Consider the following 17189-nt stretch of genomic DNA (forward strand, 5'->3'; position numbering starts at 1 on the left):
CTGTCAGTGGACGCTTAGGTTGTTTCCACATCTTATCTATTGTGAATAGTGCTGCAGAGAACATGGAGAACTCAGATCTCGTCAAGATTCTGATTTCAATTATTTTGGAGATCTCTCTCTCTCTCTCTTTCCAGTAGTAGGATTGCTGGATCATCAGGTAGTTTTATTTTTAACTTTTTTGAGGACCCTCCATACTGTTCTCCACAGCGGCTACACGAGTTTGCATTCCCACCAACAGTGCACGAGGGTTCCGATTTCTCCACATCCTCGCCAACATTTGTGTTTTGTCTTTTTTGGAAATAGCCATCCTGACAAGTGTGAGGTGATAAATCATTATGGTTTTGATTTGCATTTCCTTGATGCTTCCTCCTGTATTTCTCATGGCTTTTGTTTATGTATTTAACCACTATATGCTTTGGTAGATGTGGAGTTTATGACTGTTATTACATCTTCTTTGTAAATTATGCTTTTCATCATCACACAATACCTTCTTTATCCGTTTAGTTCCTCCACTGGACAGTTCCTTGTCTGACAGCAAATGTCATACTTTCTGTTACTACCATTGGTTTTGGTGTTTAGCTTGCATTGCTTGGTATCTTTGCTTTCCCTTTCATTTTCAACCTTCTTTATCATTTTAAGCATTTTAAGTGTTCTTCTTACATGCAGTATTTAGCTGGGTTTTGCTTTTTTTTTTTTTTTTTTTAACCCAGTCTTACGGTCTCTGTCCCTAATGGAGGGATCCAGTCTGTCTCTGTTCAGTGTAAGGGCTGACATCCGTGACTTCTTCCTTCCTCATTCCTTCACATTTGGTATCGATATTTCATGCGGTGGTCTGTTTTTCCCAGCTTTGCTGCTTTGATCAGGTTACTGTTTATTACCCTCTCCTCCTTTGCTGATTTCCGGTCCACAAATGGTTACCTTCCCTGCTCCCAGAATTAGAAACATTTTCTTTACTATTTTAGCGTATTCCTCTACCCTCTTTACCACCAAGATGCATTATTTCCATAACCAAATCGCCCTATTTCCCATCTCTCCGCCCTTAGCCCCAACCCAATAAGATGAGGCCTTTGCAGTATTTCCCCTCCTCGCTCCCCACTCCTGGTTTGAGTTGTTTGTGGGATTTAGTTCTTGGCTGTTGTTAGTCCCTGTGTTTGCCCCGGGCGCAGAAATCCTGACTTAGCCTTTCCATCACACACGTGGTCACGTAGAGGTTCTCACCTTGCAGTCGCTGCGCACCACACAGCGGTTTGCTTTGTCTCAGCTCTGCTCTGTCATTCCTTATTGTCCCCCTTAGATGGGTGTGTAGGTGGGGGACTGGCTTCCGGTCATACTCAGGTGTCCTCCGTGGTTCTCAGGATGAGAAAACTTTTGCTGCTGTGGTCATTGTCTCTTGTTCTGTGGGTGTCACTGCCCTGTCCTCTCGTTTCCTGGCTGCAGACAAGGTCTCCCCTGTAACTCCCTTTGCCTGGGGTCAGGAACCCAGTGGGCCTCAGCCTGCAGGCTCAGGTCTTCCTACATGAGGGATGTTTTCTCCCATTTGTTCAGTTACTCAATCTCCTTTCCTTGTTCCTTTTAGTCCTGGAGTCCCTGTTACTTCATGTGTATCTTACTTTGTTCCTTTGTGTCTCTCGTCCTTTTCCTCATGATTTCTTCCTCCTTACGTTTCCTGTGTTTATTTAAGATTGCTTTGCTGCATTTTTGAGGCTACTAGTTTGGGGTTTTTAAGAGGGAACTTCTTTCCTTTCAGGTGCTGAATGATTTTGGGAGGGAATTTTATTTTCTCTCTCAGTTTTATTTTGATTGGTTTGGTGCTGTGCCAGATCCTGGGACCCTGTAGACTTTCCCCCGTGGCCCCGGCAGAGCCCAGGCGTCTCCTTGCACTCGGGGGCCCTCAGGCTTGGCAGCTGTTGGTTCCCACGGGTCTGGACATGGGGCCTGGCATCTCCTGGGTTCTCCCCCTCCCCGCCCCCTGCTGGCTGCTGGTTGGGGCCCGGTGGGCTGGCCTGCATGGTTTCCTTTAACCCCGAGACCCTGTGAGGCACGTGTGACCCTGGACCTGTTTCCAGTAGGGACTCTCTAGCCGCGAGGGTGTACCAGCCACGTGCCTGGTGGGCAGACGGGGTTCACGTCCACGTGCCTGGCGTTCAGCCCACGTCACTTCCGCTCCCCAGGCCCACAGAGGCAGCCACTAAGCCGGAAGGGAACTTGCACTTCCTGCCTGTCACCTGTGATCTGTGACCTGTGACCTGTGACCTGGCAGGTCGTGGCCACCCTGTGTTTCTGTGCCCCGCTCAGGGCGGTTCTTGAAGGGTGGGCGCTAAGCAGGACTGGCGTGGGCGTTATACTGACTAACGAGCCCCTGTCTGGGCACAGCGCGAAGACACCCAAGTGTTGTGGGCACCCGCCTCGTCCTAACCAGTGCCCAATTCTGTTGTCATTCAGAGTCCATTCCATTCTCCATTGCCCCCTAGCTTGAAGATATGTATTTTTCTTGAAATAAGCCTTTTCATCATAAAGAATATATGCCGATTAAGTTAAACCTGAAAACTGTACAAAGCCAAAAAGAAGTCCCGATGTCTCATGTTTTCCCCACCCAAAGCTATGATTCTGGATGTGACATATTTTCACTTTTACTGTGAACTGGCTTGAGCACAGTAAAAGAGAGCTGACGTGAGCACACAGGAGCTGCTTGCTGGGACCCAGGCCCGGAACGCCCTGGGGCCCCAAGGCCCTGGCGGACGTGGCCAGGCACCAATGCGAGGGCAGCAGCCCTGAGACCCTTCTCGTGGCCGGGCTTGGCTGGCCTCACAGGGCTTGTCCAGCAGGGATCTCTGTGGAGAATGTGCTTCTTGTCTCCCCGGCCATGGGTATGCACAAAGTGGTTTGCTTGAGTCAAGTGTTCTCTTGACCTCCCTTCCCAGAGCGGGCCTGTGTGTGTTCACAGGTGTGTGCCTGTGTGAAACCGAGTGTGTCTCTGGGGGGTTTGGTCAGCGTCCGGGTATGCTGTGTAGCACGTGTGTGTGACTCTGTTTCTCAATGGCTGTGTCTGGGGTTTCTGAGCATGGGGGTTCACAGGGTGGGTCCGTGATGGCTCTGCCTGTGTGGGGGTTTCTCCTCGTCTTGTCTGTACTGGGTGCCTGTCTTCCTTCTGTGCCCCACGGCTGCCTTTGAGGAGGGAGCAGGTGTGTCTGGCTGTGGCCTTGGCATTTTGCAACCCTTGGCAAGGCTGGCCAAGAGGTTTCGTTGAATGAGCCAGCCCTGAATAATCGGCATTGGCTGCTGTCTGGCCGTGGATTGGGAGGCTGTGTCCCGGCGTAGCCAGAGGCTGTGATGGAGCAGTGTCTTCCGTGGGTGTGGGTGGGGTGTGGCATCTAGAGTGCCAGGAACTCCGTGTTAGGGCCCTGCACGCCCCGCCCACCACAAGGGCTGACTGACGGGTGCTCCTCGGGACGGCTCCTCCTGTGTCTGGGGCACAGCGTCTCCCTGCCCGATGCAGCTGCTCAGCTTGTGGACAGGTCTCTCCAGAGGCCTCGGCCCATCTTCATTTAGTGAATCCAAGAAAACACCAGCCTGATAATGCTCTTGTTGTGCTGTTGAGAGTCTGGGTGTGGACACGCACACAAACCTGTGCAAATGCGCCCACCATCACGGAACACACACTCACACGCTTCTTCCCCAGGGACTGACGGCCAGGCCAGGTGTTCAGAGCCAGCTGGGTTTGAACACTCGGAGGCACTCAGACCTTCCAAGCACCCACAAAGTCTGCTCGCTCGTTTGTCAAGTGGCGCGAGGGGTTGGGTGGTGCAGAGGGTGGCCCTGTCCCCCCAGAGCTCAGTGTGGCCTGGCGGTTGGGCACGGAACAGGCCGACAGGCCGACACAGTGCAGCTGTATAAGGGTGCGATTGTTGGGGGGCTGGAGACCTGTTAGCTGGAGCCTAAAGAAGGGCGGTATTGACGCCGGGACGTGGAGCTGAGAAGGAGCCAGTGAGGGAAGCGCTTCTCGGTGGGGGCAGAGCAGAGGTGCCGCAGGCATGGAAATGAGGGAAGGCAGTGGGTTTGGCGGGTGAGTCGGGGCAGAGGAGCAGCTTCCTTGGCAAACTTTCTGGAGACTGAGTTTTGGGGGCTCTGGGGACCACACTTAGCTCTGCGGACCACACTTAGCTCTGCAGATGGGCCAGCTGCAAAGGAGCTTGGCTGTGTTCCAGTAAAACTCCTTGAAAAGCAGGTGGTCAGTGGCTGCTGACCCCTGAGCTACAGAGGGAGCGAGGGCCAGAAGCAGCAGGACTCCCCAGGCCGCACGGAGGAGTTGGAATGGCCTGGGAGCATCGGGGCTGCCCTCCTGGAAGGTGGCCGGGGGCGCTGGGGACCAGAGGCCGGTTCCAATCCCGGACTCGCAGCCAGAGCCCAGCAGCCATGGAGACCGCCGAGGCTCTGGGTTCCCTCATTTGTGAAGCGGGGGTGGGCTCAGGACCCACTGCAGGGGACACAGGTCATTAGCACAATGTCGGTAGCGGGTCTGACACACTTGGTGCCTGTGATGGAAACTGGGGCCTCGAGCTGGGCCAGGGCTGGGGGCAAGCGTCCTTGTGGGGTGGGGGAAGCATGTCCTCGAGGACGCATCCGCGGGGCTCACAGCGGCGGAGGGCGAGCGTGTCCTGGGGCCCACCTGTCCCCCACGTCCTCAGTGAGCCCCTGTTCCCGCAGGGTCCCCCTTTGCCCGAGCCAGCCTCAAGAGCGGGAAGACGGAGAGCTCGTCGTACTTCCGCAGGAAGGAGAAGATGTTCCGGTTCTTCATCCGGCGTCTGGTGAAGGCGCAGAGCTTCTACTGGGTGGTGCTGTGCGTGGTGGCCCTGAACACGCTGTGCGTGGCCATGGTGCATTACAACCAGCCCCAGCGGCTCACCACGGCGCTGTGTACGTAGCCGGGCCCGGCCCCGCCCCGGCCCCGGCCCCGCCCCCGGCCCCGCCCCTGCCCCCGCCCCCCCCTCCGCCCCGCCTCCGCCAACCTCTTCTGAACCGCTTCCGGTCCACAACCTGTTGCTTTGGGATGCCCTGGGCAGGACCCCTGCGCTGACTGAAGTGCTCCAGGGGCCTCTGCTGGGGGCGTGGCTGTGCCCCAGGCCTGGGCTCCCCATCCCAGGGCCCCCCAACAACCTGGGCCCGGCTTCCAGAGAGCCCGGCTGATCTGGTTAGACCCCCATCCATCAGGGTAGTGGGAAATGAGTGAGGGGTCTGGGGCACCGGGGTCATGTGTCCTCCCCCATAAGGGCTTTAGACCCAGGCAATGAGGGACCCATCTGCCCTGGATTCCTGAGGGGAAAGAGTCCTGGCTCCCAGGGATCTCGCAGGGCTCTCCTGGTTGTTTGTGTTTTTCTTCTTGGTTGGTTGAATTTGGGTGTGTCCATGACCAGGGATGCCCTGCGAGCCTGTGTCCGTGAGCCTCAGGCCAGGCCAGGGGCTCTGGGTCATGACCTGTCCGGCCCTGGCTACAGTTCCAAGGAGGCAAAGAGCTGAGGTCCCTCCCCAGGGACCAGGCTGACCCTTCGCACCCAAGGGCCCTGCAGGGCACATGCAACTGAAGGTCTTGCTTTGTTGTCTTGCCTCACAAGAGCTCCAAAGACACTGCATGAATGACTTCTGTCCTGCGGTCAGTGCTCCCTCCTTCCCCTTCCCCAGGGTCAGCCGCCTTCACCCTGCTCGTGTCTGTGGCTGATCTGGAAACAGCCTGTTCTGGGTTCCCACAAGCGCCTCCCTCTCTGCTCGGAACCCTGCGCGCCTGCAGTCACCTAGGTGGCCAAGAGAGCCATTCTCCAGAGAAGAACCCTCCTGGCTCCCAGTTCTGGACCCTGACGGGCCAGCCACACTGAGCCTGGGCAGCTCCAACTGGGAGCCTGGGAAGCTGCTGAAGGGTTCTTGTGGGCCGTGGACAGACGGCTCCATAGGCCACTTGGAAGTGGGGGTGGGGAGGCCTGTGTTGGGGGTGGGACTCCAGGCTACTGTTTCCCAAACTTCGATTGAAATCTTTGCTGGTGTAATGGGAAAGGGCACAGAGAAAGGAGAAGCAAGAGGGGCCCAGGGAGCTTCTAGCAGACAGGCTGGCTTCCCGGGAGAGGGCGGGTTACGGAACAGAGTGTGCACGTTGAACTGGTGCCCTGGCCCCTGAATCATGTGTCCTGGGCCCGTGGTTTGGGACCGAATTCAGTGTCTGCCTTGAGTCCTCAGGCTGCAGTCTCCGCGCCCTCGGGGGCTGGGTAGGGCGCGGGGAGACAGGGCTTCCTCCTAGCTCGGCCAATGGCGTGGCTGTTCCCTGGGGCGTCCTAACCAGGCCTTTTCTTCCCTCGGAAGAAGAAGCCGGTGGTGCCCAGTCAGTCCTGTGGTTACTCCCTGTTTCCCGGGGGTTTGCCAGCTGAGTGGGCTGGGGGTGAGCCGCATGGCCTGGTCGCTTGTCTGACGTGCAGGAGCGCGAGGCTGGAAGTGTCCGGGTGCTGGGCCAGGCCGCAGGTATCCCTGCGGGGAATCTGCCCCCTCACTGCCTTGCCTCCTCTGTGGTTTCCTGGAAACGCCTGAGTTCATCAGCATTCCCCGGGGAAAATGGCTGGAGGGAGGGGTGGGTCTATGCTGGCTCTGGATACCTCTGCTCAGTGCCCGTGACAGCTGGGCTGGAGCTGAGACAGGCTGACCCAGCAAGGGAGGGCAGGCCTTGCAGGAGGCAGACACAGAGGTGGGGACTCCCCTTCCGGACCAGCTTCATCAGAGCTCGCCATGGGACTCTGGCCTGAGGCTGGCCGCCCTGCAGAGAGCGGGTACTGTGCACCTCACTGTCTGCCCACCAAGCACACCGCTCCCAATGCACTCAGGACCCCGAGACTGAGGCTTGGATGGTGAAGCAGGGATGGGAGTGGATGCTGTCACCCCGTGAACCCCCAGGCCTCACGGGACAGACCTGGCCACCCTCCCCTCTGTCCCTCTGTTCCCACGGTATGCTGTCCTCCTGTTATAACGCAAACACCGTTTAACTTACCTGCTCTGCTCCCCTAGCCTGTGAGCTCCTGGGGAGAGGGGTCAGCTGTCTCCCGGGCCAGCTCAGAGGAGCGCCGGTGCCTGCTAGTTGAATGAATGCGTGAACACCCTTTCTTGGCCTCTGAGGGGAGGCTGAGCACGTGAAGCTGAGGGTCTCCTCCTTGGGAGAGAGAAGGAGCCGGCAGGGCACTGGGGGCTCTGCTCCAGGTGTCCCCTTTCTCCGAAAGCTTCCCCTTCGGCAGCTCCTGTGCTCGTTCATGCAAAGGGCTCCCGCTTTGGTCTCCTGGGGAGCAACATGGACACCCAGGCAGTGTCAGCTGCAAGGTCTGCCCTGTGGGTGGCTGGGGTGCCCATCTCCGTGGTCTCTCCTCCCAGGACCTGAGCTCCTCTCGTGGGGTCCTGAGGGGCAGCGGCCACGGGGCTTGTGTTCCGACTGGGCTCAGGCACAGCCTTCCTGCGTCTCCGGGAGGGCTGCTTTGCCGTCTCATCACTCGTCCCGTGCTCGGCTCGGGTGCCCTGCTGTGTTTTGACTGGTTTCAGAGGCCAGGCAGGAGCTGGCTGTCCACGTACCCTGGTCCCCTACCCGAGACCTTCCAGGGCCGTATGGACCGTCACGTGTGTGTCTGTGAGGCACGGAGCCCAGCGGGCAGTGGAACTGATGTCTCTGCTCGTTCAGGGTCTCGGCTGCCGCAGACCTGCCCAGTGAGGCCGCTGCGTCTGTGCGGCACTTGGTGGAGAGCCGTGGGGGGAGTAGCTTTCGGGGTGCACAGGGAGGGCAGGAGGTGTGTGGCCCCCTCTTCTACCACCTGTTTTAGCATGAGCTGCTTGAGGTCCAGTCTCCCAACCAGCCTGGATGCCAGAGGCCCTGGGGAGGCTGCGTGGGCAACTGCCTGGTGACTGGACCCCTCGGTCCCTGGCCCTGCGTGGCGGGCTCTGCCCTTGGTGCTGAGCTGCTTCCCTGGCTCCTGTGCCCTGGGCTCACTGTCTGAAATGATGGGTGGATTCCAGCTTTGGGAGGGGATCAGAGACGGTGGCCTTGCTCTGACGTCCGGGATGCCCGGTCTGGCAGCCGTCAGCGGCTGGGCTCGGCTGCGTCTCCTGCGGTCTGTGGCCTCGCACAGCTTTTGCGCTGTTTCTTCTTGCTCTGACCCTGTCTTCTGCTCAGGCTGGGTTAGGGGTAGCGTCTGTGTGCGCTGAGTTCGCAGCAGGCCCAGTGCAGCCTCCCTTAGTCCTGCCAGCCAGGTCAGCACTGCCGTGGCGGGGTCCCTGGGCTGAGGCAGGCCCTGCTCACCACTGCTGCCTGCCCGGCCCAGCCTGCGGGAAGCTGAAGGCACCCCGCCCACAGGGCTCTCTGTATGACTCCCCAAGGCCCCCAGCAAGCATGGGTGCCTCCTGGGAGACTCGTACTGCGGGGGCCTGGGGGTGTCAGGTGGTAGGGACACTCGCCTTTAGTGGGGCGAGCCTGCAAGCACGGTGCTGCTGTGAGCCCAAGGGGCTCAGGAGGTCCTCGCAGAGGGACGGGGGTCCTGGCCGGGCGGCTGAGGGATTCCAGCCGCCGTCAGTGCGGAGCGCGGAATGAGACTGAAGGCAGGACAGGCTCAAGGCCGTCCAGCTTTTCCACGGGGCGTGGGCGCCCTCTGCCTGACGCCTAGGTCCTCCTGGGGGGATTTGGGCCCTTGACCCAGAACTCCCTCTTGAGCCCATTCCCGGGAGGCTGCCGCTGTGTCCCACGGCACCGGGCGCTCAGCTTTCAAGCTGGGAGGAGCACTGCTCTGCGACACCCCCTGTCTGGTCGCGGGCTGTTCTGTCCTGGGCTGAGGTTGGAGCTCAGGGGCCACCGACCGGGCCTGGAAGCCCCACCCTGGGTCGGCCCGGAGGCCTGGTGTCCTCCTGTCTGGGCTGGAGCCGGGTGGGAGGAGGACGCGAGCTAATCCCCCTCTTCTCCGGCTTCTCCTAGACTTTGCAGAGTTTGTTTTCCTGGGTCTCTTCCTCACAGAGATGTCCCTGAAGATGTACGGCCTGGGGCCCAGGAGCTACTTCCGGTCCTCCTTCAACTGCTTCGATTTTGGGGTGAGTGAGCCGCCTCGTCAGGGACGCCTGCTGGGGGTCCAGACGGGTCCGCGGTGTCCTGGCCGGAGAGCGATGCCGTACCCGGTGTGAGCTGGGCCTGTGGAGCAGAGCCGGGCGGCTGGGGCACTGTATCCCCTGTGGGTCAGAAAGGCTGCTGGCAGGCCGGGGAGGCCTGTCCCGGTCAGGCCCTGACTGGTGCGGGTGCTGGCCGTGGGCAGCCTCCTTCCCTCCCCGGCCCTGTCTGTAGAGTCTCAAGACCAGCTCAAGGCTCTGTGGCCTCCTCCGCGCCTGGTATGCGATCTTCTCAATGTCTGCTGTCCCGTGGAGGCTCAAGGGGGCTGTGGTCCTGACCCCCATCTTTCCTGCGGGTCTGGTCCTGGGCACACGCAGCAGTGCTTCCTGGGGAGGCCAGAGGGGAGCAGTGGGCCTGGGTCCCTTCACCAGCCCCTGCAGGTGAGGGAGGCCTGGAAGGCAGGTGTTTCTGAGGCTCACCGTGGACGAGCACGGGGCCGGGGCAGCGAAGAGTCCCCTTCCCTGGGCCCCGCAGGCCATGCAGGATGCCTCCCTGTGTTGAGCCCGGAGCCTGGGGATGGGGCGCTGTTGGCACCTGCCCAGAGGCTGAGTTCTGACCTGGTGGAGGCTCTGAGTGAGAAGCGGCCGGGCCACAGCCCGAGGAGGCCTTGCACCTCTGCGGACTTCTCAGTACCAGGGAGGAGGCCGGACCTAGGTCGAAGGAAAGCTTCGACTTGGGATGCAGTTTAACTTTACCTTTTCCTCTCTGCGCTGCGGTGCAGCTGACAGTGTCTACGACTTTGTCAGATCTTCACGACGACTCGCTTCATACATGAATAACTGGAGACGTCGTGTGATGGGCCCAGGACTGCGCGGCTAGCGTGCGGGGAGTCAGCGCTGGAGCCCGGGGCGGGCGTCGCACACCCGCCATGCTGCCTGAGCTCTGGGCGGGGGAAGGCAGTGGCTGCCCAGGTGCTCTCTGGGGCACGTGGGCACCTGCGGTTTTCACAGATGGTTGGGGGGAAGCCAACGCTTCTGCCCCTTTGCCTTCCCGGTTACGAAGAAAGCTGTGGTGCACATAGGCAGAGGGGACCCACAGCGGAGGAGACTTCAGAGTGGCGGTGTCTGGGAACCAGCTAGGCCCCAGGGCAGGGGAATAATTTGCACACAAGCCAACAAATTTTTCCAAAACTTAGCAGCTTAAAACAAGCATCTGTTATCTCACAGATTCTAAGGGTCAGGAATCTAGGCGTGGCTTTACAGGGTACCAGTGGCCCGGGATCTCTCACGCGTTTACAGCGCAGCCGAGGCGGGGATGCAGTCATGCCAAGGCTTGATTAGGACAGCAGGGTTCCTCAGGGTTGTTCAGGCTCGTCACAGGCTGTTGACAGGACTCGCTCGTGGTTGGTGACCGGCCTCGCTTCCCGGTCCCGTGGCCTCTCCACAGGCTGCTTGCGTGTCCTCACTGTGTGGCAGCTCGTGATGCGAGTACCTGAGAGGCTGCAGAAACCAGTCTCAGGAGAGACAGCGGTCAGCCTTGCTGTTGTATTAACATTTGTCAGGAGGGAGTCGCCGGGCCCACCTGCTTTTCATGGGGAGAATGTTACCCAGGGATGCGAACACCAGGAGGCAGGGGTCCTTCGGGGCCATCCGGAGGCTGACTAGCACAGTCCCCTGTGATCCAGATTCTTCCCAGTGTAAGATACACTCACCTCCACTCCCAGTTCCCAGACGCACCCCATCACAGCATCAGCTCAGCGCCCCGAATCTCGTCATCCAAATCGGACCCAGGTCTGGCTGAGGCTCCTACAGTTTCTTTCAATCTTAGAGCCGTGAACTGAGAGAGACAAGCTATCCACCCCCACACCCCGCACACAGCAGTGGGACGGGCAGGGGGTAGCTGCTTCAGACCTTCCCGTTCAAAACAGGGCCAGTGGGATGCACAGGAGGGCCGGCTGGAGTCCAGCTGGCCAGCAGGCAAGTGTTGGGAAAGCCCTGATTCGTTCTGGGGCCTGGGAGCCCTCGGGCTCTTGGTTTTACCCCGAGTCCCCTTTCCTTTTCGTGAAAAGTAGTAAACGTTTTCAGCTGAGGTTTTCTTGGCCTGCTTCCTACTTAGTAGAATTTTGGGAATCCAAAGGCCTCATTTTGGTTTTTGCATTTCAACCCAAGCTGGTGGTATTTTTGTGCATGTAAGCCTTTTAAGAGCATTGTGGGTGTGTTGTGAGTCTTCCCAGAGTTCACTCCATCGGACGGAAGCCGTGCCCACAGCTCTCTTAGAGGTGAGCCCTTCTCGAACTGAGCTGCTGCTGAGATGACCAAGGTCAACACCCTTCCACGTCCTGGAGGACTTACTGCTTCGTGAGGCCCATTTGCGAGGCTCACCCTACATCCCTTGAAGGGCCGGAAAGCGGCTGAATATGCTCTGAGGCCCCGCCTTTGATCTTTTGGGATCTTCCATACCAGCCCCAGTCGTGCCCTTGGCTTCATTTTTAGGCCATGCCATTTCTTAACGTTGGCCTCATTTGGTCTCTGGAGAGGCTGAGCATTTCCCAAGCTAGCGAGTTGGGGCTTCTCTTTACTTAGCAGCGCTTTGCTCAGTTCCCGCCCTCCTCTCGCCTCTGACCGCGAGTGGCAGGAGGCCGCAGGCAGCTGCACTGCTCTCTGCTTGGACGGCGTCCCCTCCGCCAGAGCTCCCGCTCAGGAGGCACGTCTCCCGCTCTCCCTGCGGCTGCCCGGTGGCTCTCTGCCCGCTCCCTTCCTTAGTCTCCTATGACTCCTCACTCTCCTGCAGACCTTTCGGGCGGCATCTTCAGAGTCCAGGATCCCCGGAAGAGTGGGTTCAGGGCGCATCAGGCCTTCACGGATGTGCTGCTTGGTGCCGCTCCCTGACTCCAAAAGCGCCCCCACACCTGGGGCTCTTAGTTCAGCAGCACGGCACTCCTGCTTCCGGAGTCGGTATTGGTGTTTTCTTTCTGGGTAACAAGTTACTCCAGGACTTAGTGGCTTAAAGCAGCAAATGTTCGTCCTCTCATTCCGGTGGGGGCGCCGTCAGGCTGTGACTCAGCGGGTCCCTCACGAGGTTCAGTCCTCGCAGGCTCCGCTGGGCTGGAGAGCTCCCTTCCAAGCTTGTGCTCGTGGCTGTTGACAGACCTCAGAAAGTCATCCTCCAGCCTCACTCCGGGGGCTGCTGGCAGCCTCGGGCCTGGTCACGTGGGCCTCTGCACAGGCTGCCCCAGCGTCCTCACAACCCGGCAGCCGTGGCCCAGGAGAGGGCCGAGAGCACAAAGGCCAAAGCCTCAGTCTTCTTGTGACTGTTCTCCGAGGTGCCAGCCCATCACGTTCGTTGTGTTCTGTTTGCTACAAGTGGGTCACTAGGTCCAGCCCCCCCCTCCAGGGGACAGGGGTGTACAAGGGGGTGAACCCGAAGCAGTGGGGATCGTGGGGGCCGTCTTGAGAGGCCACCTACATTGTGACCCAATGCGAGCAAATTTTGAGGATTAATGGAGAATAGGAGACATGTTGGAAGAGTGACAGTGAGAAGAAAGTAGACTTAGAAAACAATAGTCTTCAGCCCTGGGTACGATCTGGGTGCTGTGTGATGCTGAGACAAATTGGTGGTGATTGTCGGGGGACCAAGGACAGACGCGACAAGCTCGTCCCATTTGCTGCCCTGCTAGGGTCGTGGTGGGTGCAGCAGCTGTGGGCAGGTCTGAACTCCTCTGAACGATGTGCTTGCGTCCAGGGCGGGGAAACGTGCAGTGGAAGGTTGTGCGTTTGGGGCGATGTGGAGCTGGTGCAGCCAGCAGAGCAGACACGCAGGGTCGTGGACCAGTGCTAACCCGCAGGGGCCGCTGCCCTGGCACAGTCACCGTTTGTCAGCTTGGTGAGGATGTTGGTGTCGAGCTGATCATGTTTACAGTTGGTACGAAAAGGCGGGAAGTGACCGAAACCTTGGGTGATGTGTGAGCCAAGCGAAGCCAAAGGGAATTTAAGAGATTGATGTTCGGCAGTGGAGTTCTCCGCGCCAGCTGCAGAAGCCCGCTTAGAAGGAGTGGGCATCAGCCACACGCACGAAGAGCACACGAGCGCCGACCGCAAGCCCGCGTGTGCCCTGTGAGGCGCAGTGGCCAGGGAGGGAGTCCTGTCGGGGTGCTGTGGGGTGAGGCGTCCGCTGTGCCTCAGCCCTGCTGCCCTGGCCTTTCTGAGTCCCTCACGCGAGACACTGACGCTGAGGAGTGGCTGGAAGGAGGGGCAGGCCTCTTGCCCGCGAGTCCCGGTCCACCAACGTGGACGGCGCCCGGGATGACTGTTGGTGAAGCGAGGGGCGGGCTTGCCCCCATCTGTCCTTGGTGGTACTTGCTGGCTCCCGCTATTCGGAAGAAGACAAGATGCAGTTATGAACTGGAACATCTCAGAGGTGGCAGGACCAGAAAGGGGTTGTTACAAGGTCTGTGTGAGAGCAGCCTAACAGTCAAAGCTGTCGAGGCGGTTTGCCGGCCCCAGAGGGGTCACCGGGCTGTGAGGAAGCACAGAGGAGGCATCAGACGAGGAGGCTTTAAGATCTGCCAGGAAAGCTGCAGGCCCAACTCGCTCGTGTTCTGTGTCCTCCTGGTGTGTCTGGGTGGGGGAAGGACGGACACCGTCTGCAGCTCCCGGGGGCTGCAGGGGCTCAGTGTGAGGCGTGGGCCTCATGTTGCCTTCTGTGGCTTGAGCTGCGGACGGGGTGGGCGGGGCAGATGCTGACGGAGAGAAGCAGCCGCGCACGCGCCCCAGGCTGACCCCATCTCCGTTGCAGGTCATCGTGGGGAGCATCTTCGAAGTGGTCTGGGCGGCCATCAAGCCAGGAACCTCCTTTGGGATCAGTGTGCTGCGGGCACTCCGGCTGCTGAGAATCTTCAAAGTCACGAAGTATGTCATCCGTGCGCTTTGGGGGGCGGGGGCGCAGGCAGTGTGGGAGCCAAGCCAACACAGGTGCCGCTCCTGGGGATGTGTGGCATGGGTCTTGCCCTCAGCTGCCTGGAATCTCTTTCTGTGGGTTATAACTGGTTAAAAACAGAAGACAGTCACAAAGCAGCCCATGCAAGCGAGGGCCGCAGCCCAGCAGGACTTCGCGTCGGCCCCGGGAGCCCGTTTACCTTCAGCGCCATTTGCAGCCTCAGCGCTGCCTCAGCACTTCTGGTTCTCTCGTTAGCTCGTTCCCCACAGTTTCACCCTGTGTCCTCTCTTGAAATCAGCAAGCCCACCTTTCAACCTCAGAGGATGACTCTGCTCCAGAGTTAATGGAGAAAACACAGGTTATCAGATGGATGTTCCCCATCGTCCCGCCCCTAAGTCTGCTCACCTACCCTGCACCCCTGCTCCCGTCCTGGTCCCGACGGGACCCTGACCTTCTGACCTGATCTCCCAGGCCTGCCTTTTCCACTCGGGGCCGACGCTGCCTGGCCTGTCCTCGGTGACAGGACGGGGCCCTGACCGTGTGTTCAGTTTCATCCCACTTGGCTCTTCACAGCCCTGGAAGCAGGTCTCTCCCTTTTGCCCACAAGGAGGCTGAGGCCCAGGCCAGAATGCGACGCAGGCCAGACCTCCCCGCTCTCTGCCAGAGCGGCAGCGCCGGGAAGGGGGGCCGCCCTCGTCCGCAGCTGTCTCGGCAGCGGCAGAGCTGCCCGCACCCCAATGGCCATGGCCGTAGGACTCCACAGCGGTACCCGAGCCTCCCCGAGGCTCTGAGGCGCCCACCCCACGAGCGGCTGGAGCGCGTGGCCACACGTGCCTGGCACCGGCCCCCGCGCAGCGTCCCTGGTGGCCCGCGTCACGACGGCCGTGGGACGGTCCAGACCGAGCCTGCGCAGGTGGCTTGGGCTCCAGGCCCCCGCTGCAGTGACCTCCCCAGCCTCCTGGTCTTTTCTGTTCTGTTTTAAATCCAACCCTGAGGCCATTCGAGGTCACGACAGTTTAACCGTGGAGGAGCTTTGGACAGGAGTTCGGTTGGCTTGGCCCACAGAGGCTGCCGGGTGCCCTGCGCCTCCTGCCCTCCATCCTCTGCTGGTTCTGCGGGAGAAGGGGCTTCAGGAGGTGACGGCCGGCGCTGCCCTCACCTTGGTCGTGGGCCTGGCATCTTAGCAGCTCCATTTCCTCCTGGAAAGCGGGTGGCCCCTGTCCTGACGTGGGCTGACCTACACCCCGCCCATCCTAGGAGAAGGCTGTTTGGAGTCTTCCAGCCCATCTCCCGTTAACTCTCACCTACCTAGTCAGAGAGCCCAAGGAGGATGGTGGGCCTCTGTGAAGCAGCATTAGGGACAAGGGCCCAGGGATGCCCCAGGCAGATGCCCTAGGCCAGGGCAGGGGACAGCAAGTGCAAAGGCACAGAGGCACGTGGTACGTCCGCCTGGGCTCTCCTGGGGGTCGCAGCTGGAGGGGACTCATCACCCAGCGGGCCGGCAGCAGCTAGGCCGTGGGCAGACCTCAGGGGGCCTGTGAGCCCGGGGGGGTCCAGCTGAATGAGAGGGACAGAGTCTCGGACCCCCAGGAGCGTTGGAGGGGTGGGGTGGGAGGGAGTCGAGGCTGGAGGGCTGCTCCGCGCTGCGTGGCCCTGGCCCTCCGGGAGGGACCGCTGGGGTCAGCGTCTGCACCCCGTGCCCGGCCTGCTCAGCGGAGGCTCTTTGCGCGGGACCCGCGTGCTGAGGGTGGCGATGCTGATGGATGCTCCAGTGCGGCCCCTTCTCCTGCGTGGCCGTGGCCCGAGGGGGGTGAGGGGCGAAGGCGGGCGTGGTCGTGGGGGAGGGAGGCTGGGGAGGAGGTGTAGGAGGCGATCGTGAGCTCAGCGCTGGACCCTCGGCGTCTGCTGTCCCCGTGGGCGGGGGGCGGGCGCGGTCCAGCAGGTGGTCTGGACCCCTGGAGAAAGCACTCTCCGCGCACCGAGTGTGGGGCCCTCAGGCCAGAAGGCGCCGGCAGCCGCAGGCGCGTGCCGTCCGTGTCCGGGCGTGCCGGCGCGCTCGGACCAGGCCGCTCCCCGCAGGTACTGGAGCTCCCTGCGGAACCTGGTGGTGTCCCTGCTCAACTCCATGAAGTCCATCATCAGCCTGCTCTTCCTGCTCTTCCTCTTCATCGTGGTCTTCGCTCTGCTCGGCATGCAGCTCTTCGGGGGGCAGTAAGCGAGGCCGGGCCCCCGGGACGCAGGGCTCAGAGGGGGCGGTGCCGCCCCGGGCTCCCCCTCCGCGCCCCTCCCTGAGGGTCCCGAGGCGGGGCCGCTGACACCAGACGCAGCCCGGCCAGGTGCCGGTCCTCCTGGTCCCGAGGGGGCTGCCTCTGTCCAAGACCCTTGTTCCTCTCAGGTTCAACTTTCAGGACGAGACTCCGACGACCAACTTTGACACCTTCCCCGCTGCCATCCTCACTGTCTTCCAGGTAAGGCTCCCGGCTCCCGGCTCACTTCTGGCGTGTGGGGCCCTCCCTGCCGGGTGTGAGGGTGCGCAGCCTTCCTCCCCCGTCAGCCCCTCCCCAGCGCCCGTGAGGGGACAGGCACAGCAGGTCTCTGACGTGCGGCGCCCCCGCTGGGGCCGGGTCGGGAGGGAGCTGCCCGAGGAACAGGTGGACACCTTGGGAGGCCCCGGCTTCAGGTCGCCACTTACCGCTCTGCCCCCGAGACCTGGAACCGATCACAGCCGTCGTTGTCCGTTGAGAGTTGAGTGGAAAGCACTCCCCAGGCTTCTCCCTCCAATGGCTTGGCCCCAGCGGCCCCTCAGTTTCCCTTTGTGTCTGGAAACACGCCGCCCGCAGCCCCTGGGGACGCTGAGCCTTGGTTCCCGCTTGAGGACTCCCCGGTTCAGCGCTGTCCCCCTCACAGAGCCGCGGCCCCTGGGGCCCCACAACTGGCCTCACCAACGTGATGAAGCCCGCTGCCCCACGAGCATCCTCCGCCACGTCTGAGGCCGAGCAGGACTGGCGGCGGCGGGGGGGGCGGCCCGCGATGGCACCTAGGGAAGCCCGCAGGCTGCAGGCGCTCTGGCCAGGGCCCTGCCTGCTCCTGGCCTCCGGGGCCGCTGGCGCTGCCCCCCAGCCAACGCTGGAGCCACAGTGAGTGTAGGAGA

General features: G+C 60.9%; 1 protein-coding gene across 2 annotated transcripts in view; it reads left to right on the forward strand.

Moving 5' to 3' along the window:
- Positions 1–17189, forward strand: part of CACNA1B (calcium voltage-gated channel subunit alpha1 B) — a 184193-nt gene that overhangs the window by 63572 nt on the left and 103432 nt on the right. For both annotated transcript variants that reach the window (XM_059926165.1, XM_059926166.1), the window contains exons 11-15: positions 4705–4914; positions 8978–9090; positions 13898–14010; positions 16118–16249; positions 16434–16506. In XM_059926165.1, the coding sequence (XP_059782148.1) occupies positions 4705–4914; positions 8978–9090; positions 13898–14010; positions 16118–16249; positions 16434–16506 (641 nt within the window). The remainder of the gene's footprint in view (positions 1–4704; positions 4915–8977; positions 9091–13897; positions 14011–16117; positions 16250–16433; positions 16507–17189) is intronic.

The sequence above is a fragment of the Balaenoptera ricei genome, chromosome 6, assembly GCF_028023285.1.
Source record: "Balaenoptera ricei isolate mBalRic1 chromosome 6, mBalRic1.hap2, whole genome shotgun sequence".
Taxonomy (NCBI): Eukaryota; Metazoa; Chordata; class Mammalia; order Artiodactyla; family Balaenopteridae; genus Balaenoptera; species Balaenoptera ricei.